This window comes from Antedon mediterranea, chromosome 11, assembly GCF_964355755.1.
Source record: "Antedon mediterranea chromosome 11, ecAntMedi1.1, whole genome shotgun sequence".
NCBI classification, from domain to species: Eukaryota; Metazoa; Echinodermata; class Crinoidea; order Comatulida; family Antedonidae; genus Antedon; species Antedon mediterranea.
Genome location: NC_092680.1, coordinates 15796402 through 15808776, shown reverse-complemented (window position 1 = coordinate 15808776; position 12375 = coordinate 15796402). Strand labels below are relative to the sequence as shown.

At 37.5% G+C, this 12375-nt stretch overlaps 1 protein-coding gene and 2 long non-coding RNA genes across 3 annotated transcripts; all 3 read left to right on the top strand.

Annotated features, from left to right (window-relative positions):
* Positions 1-1832: 1832 nt before the first annotated feature.
* Positions 1833-5058, top strand: LOC140062862 (small ribosomal subunit protein eS17-like). Its single transcript, XM_072109235.1, has 4 exons — positions 1833-1882; positions 3123-3274; positions 3877-4048; positions 4751-5058. Exons 1-4 carry the CDS (start codon positions 1880-1882, stop codon positions 4871-4873), a joined length of 450 nt encoding a protein of 149 aa, XP_071965336.1. The 5' UTR covers positions 1833-1879; the 3' UTR covers positions 4874-5058.
* A 4784-nt stretch (positions 5059-9842) lies between these two features.
* On the top strand, positions 9843-10495 carry LOC140062736 (uncharacterized). The gene is made up of 3 exons (XR_011847525.1): positions 9843-9894; positions 10000-10128; positions 10265-10495. It is a non-coding gene; the product is annotated as an uncharacterized lncRNA (long non-coding RNA).
* A 264-nt stretch (positions 10496-10759) lies between these two features.
* On the top strand, positions 10760-12143 carry LOC140062694 (uncharacterized). Its single transcript, XR_011847520.1, has 4 exons — positions 10760-10898; positions 11350-11586; positions 11718-11898; positions 12012-12143. It is a non-coding gene; the product is annotated as an uncharacterized lncRNA (long non-coding RNA).
* The last annotated feature ends 232 nt before the right edge of the window (positions 12144-12375 follow it).

Genomic DNA, 12375 nt, shown 5'->3' with positions numbered 1-12375 from the left:
ATACACCACTACGACGTTTATATTTGTGGTAATTATTAATTAATACAAACTGTGAGAAGGAACTGTCAATATAAAGTTTATTTGTAATGTGTTTATATATCTAACAGTAGAGCCTATCCACAGTCTCAGTAATAAAGTTTATTTGTATATATTTTTATATTACATCTAACAGTACGAACATTCACAGTAAGAAATGCTCGATTCAAATGAGGACCAAATATAGTTAATAGGTATTTACAGTATTGCAAGTTTATTCTCAAAGGGCCGCGCCCATATATTTACCTACCGTATGTGTTAAACCAAGGGATCATAAATTTACCTACTTGTGTTAAACCAAACTCTGGCAGACTGAGAGATTGGGATATTCCATTCATCGCAAATCAATACATTTATATAATCGTATATTAAATCTATCAAAATAGTATTTTTTTAAGACAATCGGCCTGTCTTCAACATTATGATGCTGTACTCTAGCTGTTCAACCGGTTTTCAGCTATTAAAAACAATTATCGTAGGAGGAGATAGGAAAATGCGAAGCCTCCTCGCATTTTTGTGGCGGGTATTTTTCAAGATGGACATCCATTAGACAGTGTATACCACGATCAGAAAACACCCCTATTTGGGGCAAATCGTTGAACCTAAATTCGTTTTAATCGTCAATAACTAATTATCTAACTTAATTTAATTAGTAAACAGGGTTACATCAGGTGGTTAAAATCAGTACCGAAAGTACGAACCAACTTTATATACCATCGAGTAAAAATTCTAGAAGTAAGGCGCGATTTACCGAATTTTGTCCTTACGTAAATTTATATATAGATAAATAATGTTTGATTTGATTTAAATCAACACATTAGATTGGTCTTTGGTTGGTTTAATTGACCTAAACTATGTGCTTTGAGGTTGGGGAGGGGAGGTCGTCATCATTTATAATCATTTATAATATAGGGGCGGTCGTCATTATTTATAATCATTTATAATATAAATAATTATAAATAAAAAAGTAGTTGTAAGGGGACACCATCGGGACCCAGCAAAATGTTCAATAGTTAAAACATACATTGCTCCTCATTCGTTCCACAAGAGAGGTTCTACTACTATTATTTTGTATATTTAGTTGCCAAGGCAACATATGCATTTGATGCCCGATTTGATGGGTGGGAAAACAAATGGGGAAACATGACAATACATATGTTGCAAACATTATACATTGTAAACAGTTTTAAATGAAAGCAAGTGAGACATACTGCAATATTTAGGCCATAATTGTTCGTTCATATCATTTTCTATAACTGATAAATTACAAGCGCTTCTTTTTAGTGTAAATCAAATCAAACAATAGTCGGATCGTATAGTTAATTAAATGGTCCTACTATAATTAATTAGTTCACAATGAACTGTTTTAAATAGTGTTGATGTTTTGTCTGATGTAGGCCTACAGTAGGCCTAACTAAGATCATAATTAGAAGTATGATGTATGATTAAGAAACTTCCATGACAATTCAGAATTATGCTAAATTCATGCTGATTTTCAATTGCAACAAACAATTAGGCCTAGGTAGAGTGACTTATTTTGAAACAAAAATAATACTGATAAGTCATTCTCTAAAGTGCACAAAGAACTAATCAAAATCGAAATAATACGGGTGAAACATTGTACAGCGTGCATATAAAAAGGAATATTCTTCGAAACATAAAATCAAATTTAAAGAATGCCTCAGTAAGGTTTACACAATTTAATCATGGAGGAAATAATATTATTATTAAGGATAATACTTGAAACAGTTTAAACAAATAGATAGTTTGTCGCCCTCTGTACTTTAGACGAATTTCCTTCCCATCAACCCATTAAACTTCCTTTTGAGTCAACCTTACAATCATGGTAAATACAATCTAAAATGCCTTTAAAATAATCCACTCATTTTAAATTTTTGACTATCCATCAATATAAATTAAATGCTCTAAATATATTTTAGAAATATAATTCATCTGTTTTGGTTGTTATATTTCATAATTGTATTGAATACAAATAAATATAGGTCTAAAAAGTTTGCCCTTCGACTACAATTACGGTCGGCTAGGCTTACTAGCGGTAACCAATCCAAACCCGGCGCTAGGCTAGCCTATACCTACTACCTTAGAATGCTTAAGTACGCTAGCATATGTCTGCTACTGTACTTTCAAGAATCTCGAGTTTAACCGGTCTTTTTAGTTAGGCCTCCCAATTTAAAAATATCTTCACCGGCGGATGAGGGCTCGACTGTGCCCAAAAACGCAGCCACGATGGTGGTGACGGTGTGAGAAGCTTTATAAGCCTAGGCTAGACCTACAACTTTTTACTACGCCTAACTAGCTAGGCACCTAGTCTATGCCAGCCTATTTGCTAACTTGAACTGTGTGTCTAAGCCTAGCAAGGGTAGGCCTATGTAAGTGATCAATAGGCCTGCATGCAATACATTTCACGCCCTCTCAACGATTCTACCAAGCCGGACCAAGGAAGGCCAAGTAGTAGCCTAGACTAGATAGCTAAAAAAAAACACTTCGCAATCATAAGGTTACACTAGTACAAGTACAGTAGAGGCCTAGTGGACGACGTGCAAATGAAAAAGTTTCTTCCATGGTTTTGTTCCACCCGCGAAATTATGCACTTGTCCATTGCATGACCCACTATACGACCCCCGTGAGAGGTGCGTCATTTGTCAGATGTGCGTCATACTTCTGAATACCATGACGCACGGGACCATGTAGGTGACCATGACGCACCTATTTTGACGCACTGTGGCCATGTTGTTTATGATACGGTGGGTGGTAAAGTGACGGACATTGACACACCTTGTTCATTGATGTGACGTACCATCTAGGTTTTTTGACGCACCCCTGCGTCAGTAATTATTTGTAAATGACGCACCTCTCCCGGGGGTCGTATAGTGGGTCATACAATTGACAAGTGCATTAAACAAACAAGTTTTCTTTCTTTTTTTTAAATTTAGGCCTAACAAAAACAGGGTCTAGATATTAGTAGTGGACTAGGGTGATGTGTATTCATATGCGATTATATTAGTAGTAGTTTTAAATTTTATTTATTGTTTTTATAATGTTTTAATTCAACTTAATTTTTACAGGGTCGTGTAAGGACGAAGACGGTTAAGAAGGCCGCAAGGGTCATTATTGAGAAATATTACACACGATTGACTCTTGATTTCCACACTAACAAAAGAATATGTGAAGAGATTGCCATTATACCAAGCAAGAAGTTGCGCAACAAGATCGCTGGGTAAGTTAACAATATTCTAAGATTTCAATATCACTTTATTATGCACTTGTCAATTGTATGACCCACTATACGACCCCCGGGAGAGGTGCGTCATTTGTCCAATGTGCGTCATGTGAATACCATGACGTATCCGTGCGTCAAAAATTTGACTTACCTTTAGGTGACTATGACGCACCCATTTTGACTCACCGTGACTATGTTGTTTGTGATATTTTGAGTGGTAAAGTGACAGACATTGACACACCATCGTTTATTGATGTGACGTTACGTACCTTCTAGGTTTTTTGACGCACCCCTGTGTCATTAATTATTTTTAAATGACGCACCTCCCCCGGGGTTCGTATAGTGGGTCATACAATTGACTAGTGCATTACAAAATGTATGACATTTTTGTAAAGTGTTATTGTCTCATAGTGACCACTCAAGAAGAAATATAGCTACAGACATTACATTGTATAGATTACATAATTATGGTATGTTGTTAATGATTGCATTTAAATATGGATTCTGCATGCCATGTTCTGTCTTGATATGCACATGGCAGACAGGTTACATTCTAATAAAACAAATTCAATATTATTTTTGTATAATATTTCTTGTAGTTTTGTCACGCATTTAATGAAGCGCATCCAACGTGGACCAGTTCGTGGCATTTCAATTAAGCTCCAAGAGGAGGAACGTGAAAGACGCGATAACTACGTGCCAGAAGTGTCCGCTCTGGAACAAGACATCATTGAGGTTGATCCAGACACAAAGGAAATGTTAAAGATATTGGTAAGTTGAATTATCTTACATTGAATATGGTAAAGCCTAGTTTTTTGGGTTTTTTTTCACGAATTTCAGAAAAAGAAGTACCATATTGTGTTGTTGCTAGGAGGCTTGAAAGAAAACAATTATCTAATACAGGGTTCTCGCCACGGTGGTCGGCGATGGTCGGCCCCGCCCACCACTCAGAATTTCTGACCACCACTTTCATGGCGCCGACCACCACTATATTTACGCATGTAGATCGAGCCTATTGTTTTTATAATTATCTATGCATCAACCACTCACGACATGCTTGGAGAACCCTGCTAATAGCACACAATCTAGCCTAGTTTCTAGGTCGGCAACAAAATTTCGTCCTCTGACAATTTAAGGTTGCCAATTGGCGATTGCTGAAACTAAATTGGTGTACTGTTTCAGTAATGTGACAATGGTTTTGTTCCCTTTTTTCGACAATTATGCTGTATATGACCAATTTAAGTCCACTAGATCGGTAAGAAATTTGACGAAAATCAGGTAGCCTGAAATACTTGTACTTGAACATGGGCTTATACTTAGGTATATACAACAGTAATGCTTGGTTCCCACTAGGACGCAATGCAATGACGTAAATTGGTCAAATCGTTTGCATTCTTGCGTTGAGTCCTAGTGGGAACCAAGCTTAGTACAAACATTTGTCAATATTAAGTAATCGTTTTGCTTGCCTTGTAGAACTTTGGAACAATTGCTGGCCTACAGGTAACCCAGCCCATGACATCTGGAGGATACAGAGGCACCGGTGGTGGTGGTGGAGGAGGAGGAGGAGGAGGAGGCGGTGGAAATACCCGCAACTAAGCTAGGTTTACTGCAGAGAAACAGGGCCCTGGCACAATCGGTGGTTAACAAACATCAAGTATATACTGAAGATCATAAAGCGCAAGTGTTTTTGTACCAACCACAGAGTTATGCAGTTACTCTCTAGGTGTGCCCAAATGTGAAATAATATGTAAAACGGAAAATAAAAAAAGGCTATCCAGTGAGTTGTGTTGTCTCTTTGTTTTTATTGGTGTAATTTCGACTACATAGCAAGAAATAAATGTAGGATTCTGCTGTATCATTCTGACCAGTCATAAATACATGTAAAGAAAGAATAGTGAAACTGCCATGATTATAGGGAGGTTTCGCAACCTTACGAATACGATAACGAAAACGGATACGTCATACATTTGTGAAACTTTTGAGCTGATCCCCTTTTCATATTCGTAAAGCGTATTCGTGTTGACGAATATCACCAGTCATATTCATAACTACAAAACGAGTATAGTTTTTGATCTATTTTGCATTTGAATCTGGAATGATTCATAATTATAATATAATTTTAGATTTATTGAAAGTAATTTACTAAAGTAATTTACTAAAATGCCAGGTCAATTTTGATAAATAGCAGTTTTTAAAGTCCTCACTCGCTTTGATGTTACGCTAGGCCTAGGCAGCCAAGCACCAAGCAACACGTACCTGCGCTTCGCTCAAATTTACCACAGTCATATTTTGGACGCGCCTCAATATTTCGTTGCCGTGCGAAACAGATTTTTTTATTGCTTACGTGGTTTAACAAATACGTGTGCATGACGTTTTCGTTATCGTATTCGTAAGATTGCGAAACCTCTCTATTACTAAACTCGTTTTCTGTTAAGGAAATGGTTTAATGTAAAATGACTACATGCATTATTACTTTTATTGACAGAGCAGACAGTTTGGTGATTAGAGCAACTTGTAAAGCTTTTAATTAACAGAAATAAATGTGGGCAATGGGTGGTATTGGTACTGTGCTAGCAACGATTTTTGTTTTCGTACATAAGTTTGGACTTTCTAATTTAATCCATTAGACGGCTCAACGGAAAGTATTTGCATTAGCGAATTGTAGTTCAATTCTTGCGTTACACGTACACCTTATGGATATCATTAATGAATATTCATGTTTATTTTGTGAGGGGTCCCCATTTATGTACGGAAATAAAATCACGTGTTCTAAACTGCAGGGTGTACTAACTGAAAAAAACCCCTTAAAGATGTATTGTCCCTTTGACTAATTCCAAAAAAAATTTTACAAAAATCTTTAAAAAAAAAGTGGGTAATTTTGAAGTATTATAATAGATATTAACTTTCACCAAAAATTAGTTGGAAAAAAAAATTATTTAACTGAAATACAGACGTTTTTTTGTTCAAAAAATAACTTTTCAAAGTTTTCGATCAAAACATATCTCATAATGCAACGCGCTTGTTTGGCTACTCTGTATGCATAATCATAAAACTTTCCTTGCGATCTGTGTAAAAACACCTTCTCAACCGTGACGAGTTGTAAACAATCCTAATTAGCATCATGCATAATGCACACTCGTGGTTTGAAATCTTTGTTTACTTTTGCTGTGACGATTTTCCAGACAAAATGTAATCAAACTAATTTACCTGTTAATTACGTAAATTAATTTTCGACTTAAAGTGAATAACTTTAATATTACTTTGATATGGCCAATTCAAATTTACAATATCTTGACTTTCATTTTTTTGTGTTTCAAGGGACAATACATCTTTAAGTGTTCTAAAAAAGAACTATGAGCTTCTTGCTAAGGTTTTATGAGTAGTGTAATTCAAATACAAATTACAGTACATCATAGTCTATAATATATATATTTGTATATGATTCTGTACAAAATACATAGGTAGGTAATTAAGTTACCCCAAGCCCAAACTAGGTGCTACTTTTCCTAACTAGTATAGCACTATTGTATTTTAGATTTAATACAGTAATTTTATATAGAAACATAGCCACATTGTACGTTCTAAAGCTACCGAATGAGGGCGCTCTCATCACATACTTTTTCTTCTATTAGGTGATGTTTAATTAAAAGTTCACATGTTGTTATTGTATGAAATCTTTATTATTTCTCTTTTTTTTTATTTTTTTTTTCTATACATCAATTTTTTAATACTAGAAAATTATCAATTAAAAAATTTTCCCCCGCTTTCAGTAAAATACAAAATATACAGGAGAAACTAAAGTATTCAAAATTGACAGATATGGTATTTGAAAGCAAAGAATAATCCCGAAATTTCTATTCTGTTTGAATGAAGTGTTTAGGCCTACATCAAAATCTAAAATTCATTCCAATGTATATTAAATGTGGTAAATAAGTCACTATAGGCAGTCTTCAGGGAAAAACGTAGATAATTGTCACTGTTTACCATGCCATAGTACCATAAAAATCAGTGAACTGTGATTTTATAAGTTATAGCGTAGACTTAGAACACACCATTTTCGTACAAACATTAACACGAGAAAATTGAACATAAAAGGGGTTTACAACAGAGATTACGACAAATAACACAAAGACCACTGAGTTAAAGAATTCAAGTAAACAACAATATCAAAAAATATAATCCTTTGTGGCGCACTTGGGGTATGCGTATGACTTGTCGGTGCGCTTTGCATGACGTCACATAATCACCATGGATAAAAATGTAAACGTACGCACGAAACAAAACCTCAAATGGCAACTATTGACAGCCTTGTGCCGGATGGCTGGTGAATAGCCCGATAAATTTCGGTCGACTTTCCAGTCTTTACAACCGTTTTCGGAAATAATAAATATGCCTATTTCTCTTTGTTGTGGAATTAAACTCCGCCTTCCCAAATGTTTACATAGAACAAGAATAGGCAAGTTGATTCATAGGTTTCCTATCTACTAGGCATTATGCCTAATTTAGAATATATTATTATAATGATCTGCCCCCCCCCCCCCTAATTTGTAATGATGTTGTTTTCTTTACATTTTTTTGGTATCTACACTTTAAAAAGATATGGTTAAAAGTATTAAAACCTATGGGAAAATGGCATCATTATTATTACAATAATCAAGGAATATAAATAGGTTGTATCTTCTCCTTTTATTATCTTTGCAATAATGTATGTTAATGTAACCATAGTTACTGAACTTGTAGTGGGGAAGAAGATGATGACTGAGTATCGCGTGCGCGCATGTTGTGAAAATCATTCTACGCTAGCACGCGTCACAAACCTGCGTATGTGCGTAAACAATTGTCGCGTAAAAGAACATCAGCCGCAGCGCGCGCGCGTGGTTTCGGTTGACCTCCTGTTGTGTTTTGAGATCACAAAAAGCGGTGTGACGTATGCAAAAACTGAATTGCTGGGCGTGGCCTGTATTAAATCACAATGCTATTGGTGGAAAGTTAGGCGCTTATTTACGTCATAAGAAAACTTTTAAAAATCGTGATACGTGACGTACGTCGTACGTCGAGCGGCGGCGGAGGCATGACGCAAACAGCCGCCGGTGGTGGTCGGTCGGGGTTGGATCCGGTACGCCGGTGGTCTGGCTGTGGACGTACTGGTACTAGCCTAGCCTAGCTAGGCCTAGTAGACCTACTATTACTACTAGGCTAGACTAGATAAGCTATAGGCCTAGTCTAGCTAGGCCTACTACTACACTAGAGGCTAGGAGCCTCTAGCTAGGCTGACTAGCTACTAGGTAGGCCTAGTTAGGTAGGCTAGCCTGTGTTACTAGGGCCTACTAGCCTAGGCTAGGCTATTATTAATATTTGTATTAAATAGTATTACTAGCGAGGCCTCCTACTAGTGAGTGAGGCGCGCGACCATATTATAGTAATACTAGCCTAGCTAGGCCTAATTAAGCTAGGGCTAGGCCTAGCCCTCCCAGAGCCTAGCCTAGGCCTAACTCTAGGAGGCCTGGCTAGTATTATTAGGCTGGGCCCTTGCTAGCCTAGTTGAGTGAGAGGTTAAAAACAAGGCAATGCTTTAATTATATTATATAAATATGACGAGTGGGGTGGGTTGTGAAGTTTTCAGAGATGATCAGGCGAGCGCCTCTTCTTTCTCATGCTAACTACGGCCCTACATTATTTAATAGTAGCATTTAGTATATGCTATGCTGTTGGAATATTATTACTGTAGAATTAAAGTTTAATTTGAAAAACGTCCACCTGCCAGACATCGCAACTTGCAGTCAAGAGCCCCCATGATGAGGATTCGCAACTAAAACAGCGTGCAGCTACCTTCGTTCAAGGACGTCTTATCAACTGCAGTTGCAAAATGTTAAGCCATAGAGCAAGATGAGAACAACACTGACAGTAAGAACATACACTACCATCATCCGGTACGCCGGTCTGGCTGTGGACGTGGTACTAGCCTAGCTAGGCCTAGTAGACCTACTATTACTACTAGGCTAGACTAGATAAGCTATAGGCCTAGTCTAGCTAGGCCTACTACTACACTAGAGGCTAGGAGGCTGGGGACCCCTTTGGAAACAAGCCTCTGGGCTTAAAGGGCCATCCCCTGCTTTCCATGCTTATTTTCTTGTCTAGTCTTGTATTTTTATATTTAATGTTTCTCTTTTTATTTCATTTACATTATACTGTTTTATATATTTGTACTGTATTTGGAAAGCAATAAATATTACTTACTTATCCTAAGCCAATTCATAGGCCTACCACTAGCATAATAGACATCCAAAAGTACTTTAAGCACTCAAAGGTGGAGAATGTTTACCTAAAGCCAACCTCTGTAGAATTAAGGATTAATTTTTAAAAATTTTACCACAGGCAACTCACTCACTCCTGCTGGCCTGAATGACTCATTACAACTAACAATCGCAAAACATCTGCGATTGACATTAAAACCAGATACATCCACCTACAGTACCAGACATCGCAACTTGCAGCCAAAGAGCACCAACAATGAGGATGCGCAACTAAACAGCGTGCAGCTACCATCATTCAAGGTGTCCTACCAACTGCAGTTGCAAAATGTCAAGCCATAGAGCAAGATGAGAACAACACTGACAGTAAGAAATTGGGTTGTGAAATTGTCAGAGATGAGGCGAGCGCCTCTTCTTCCTCATGAAGAACTACGGCCCTGCATTGTTTAATAGTAGTATCTTTTGTTTTAGTTGTAGCAGTCCCACCAGCAGGACCCCCGGCCCCTGTAGTAGCAGCAGCAACAGGAGATGAAGAAGATGAATCCTATAGACCAATAGATGGAGGTTCAAATAATTAATCATTATCTTCACCCGCTGCAGGTAGGCCAGCCTTGCATAATAGCCTATCATTTACTATTTTCTTTAGAACACCACAGATGTGTTAGTATATAATGCTGTGCTGTTGGAATATTATTACTGTAGAATTCAAGCTTAATTTGAAAAACTTTTATCACAGGCAACTCACTCACTCCTGGCATGAATGACTCATTACAACTATACTAACAAGCGCAAAACATCTGCGATCGACATAAAACCAGATACGTTCACCTACCAGACATCGCAACTTGCAGCCAAGAGCACCAATGATGAGGATGTGCAACTAAAACAGCGTGCAGCTACCATCATTCAAGGTGTCCTAGCAACTGCAGTTGCAAAATGTCAAGCCATAGAGCAAGATGAGAACAACACTGACGTAAGAACATACACTACCATCATTCCTAAGCCAATTGATAGGCCTACCCTACCACTAGCATAATAGATATCCAAAAGTAGTTTAAGCACTTAAAGGTGGAGCATGTTTACCTAAAGCCAACCTCTGTAGAATTAAAGATTAATTTAAAAAACTGTTATCACAGGCAACTCACTCGCTCCTGGCCTGAATGACTCATTACAACTAACAATCGCAAAAGATCTGCGATTGACATTAAAACCAGATACGTCCACCTACCAGACATCGCAACTTGCAGCCAAGAGCACCAACAATGAGGATGCGCAACTAAAACAGCGTGCAGATACATTTGTGCAAGATGTCCTAGCCACTGCAGTTGCAAAATGTCAAGCCATAGAACAAGATGAGAACAACACTGACAGTAATAACATACACTACCATCATTCCTAGCAAATTGATAGGCCTACCACTAGCATAATAGATATCCAAAAGTAGTTTAAGCACAGGTGGAGCATGTGTACCTAAAGCCAACCTCTCCCCCAACACCCACCTCAGTCCACCTCGTTAAATAGACCAATCAATCTTTCATCTTTTGTTTTTTTTACTTGGTTAGATTCTCTTCTCTTTTATATTTCGCAGTTGAGTGACAAAATATATAGCTCATCTTTTTCTGTTTCCTTTTCATCTCATATCTTAATTTCATTTTCTTGTTTTTAGATGAAGAATTTGATGATGAATAACGATTATTTAAATTTAAAAAAATAAACATTCATTTTTTGTTATCATAATCATAAAAGAATTGTCTAATAATTGATTATAATTTTTGACATTTTCAAAGTAATTGTAATAATTATCAAAAATAATATCTATAGACAAGGCAACTGAAGCACAACAGTCAACTGAAGCACAACAGTCAACTGAATCCTCCACCTCTGATGAGGATGTCGAGCTTGACAATCTGGCAACAAGTCTTGTTGAGGATGTTTTGACCAAGCTAGTGCTGGAAAATCTTGCCACCGTTAATAACAATGAAGCACAGCAGCAAACTAAAGCACAGCAGCCAACTGCAACAGCCTACACGGATACAGTAGAGAAAGATCAGAGGAAAGGTACAATATGACTTTTCATTTAAGCCTCCTAACCACCGATTTCCTATACTGTTATATTTTGTTAACAATGAGAAATCTATATTATAACATATCACTAATCCAATTTGTTTTTGCTCTGCAAAATCATCCAGGAACAAAATGACGAAATGGATGAAGCATTTTATAAGTATGGAGTGAAAAGTGACTATGACTGGATAGACATGGGACCTACAGACCCTAGCAATGGAGTACCAGATGCCTGGATAAGGCAGAGAGCTATCGCCCAGAGATTAGCAGCTAAGGCTGCTATGAAATCATCAAATATTAATCCAGGTAAGTTTATTTTTATTTTTAAAAAGCTGATTTGTTTGTCTATGCTTTAAAAATTCTTCCCTATTAGTTGGGCCTCACGAGTACTAAAAATATTCATTCATTTTAATGTTTAGACCAACACGAGCTACAAGACGTCGACAATGATGAGGAAACAAATTGCCGACCAATAGTAGTTGACATGACATCACTGGCTGACATGACAGCAGATGATGATCCAAACTTAACCGATCATGATGCTACGACAGCAGGGGCGCAGCCAACAAAGAATTAAAGGGGGGGTCAACCAAATATGTGAGTATTTTGCGAGCGAAGCGAGCAACCATGGGCTGGGGGCCAGGGGGCCGCCAAGGGCCCCCGGTCGGGGTCCAGGGGGCGAAGCCCCCTGGAAGCTTTGGCGGTCTAGCGCAATCTAGATCATTTGAATCGGTTTACGCACACACAAATATGACAATGTTAACACTAATAAACTGAAACAAA

Excerpts from the sequence above, each read along its gene's own strand:
- LOC140062862 (XM_072109235.1), top strand. Across the intron at positions 3,275-3,876 it reads TTGCGCAACAAGATCGCTGG|TTTTGTCACGCATTTAATGA; the intron begins GTAAGTTAACAA and ends TATTTCTTGTAG. Across the intron at positions 4,049-4,750 it reads AGGAAATGTTAAAGATATTG|AACTTTGGAACAATTGCTGG; the intron begins GTAAGTTGAATT and ends CTTGCCTTGTAG.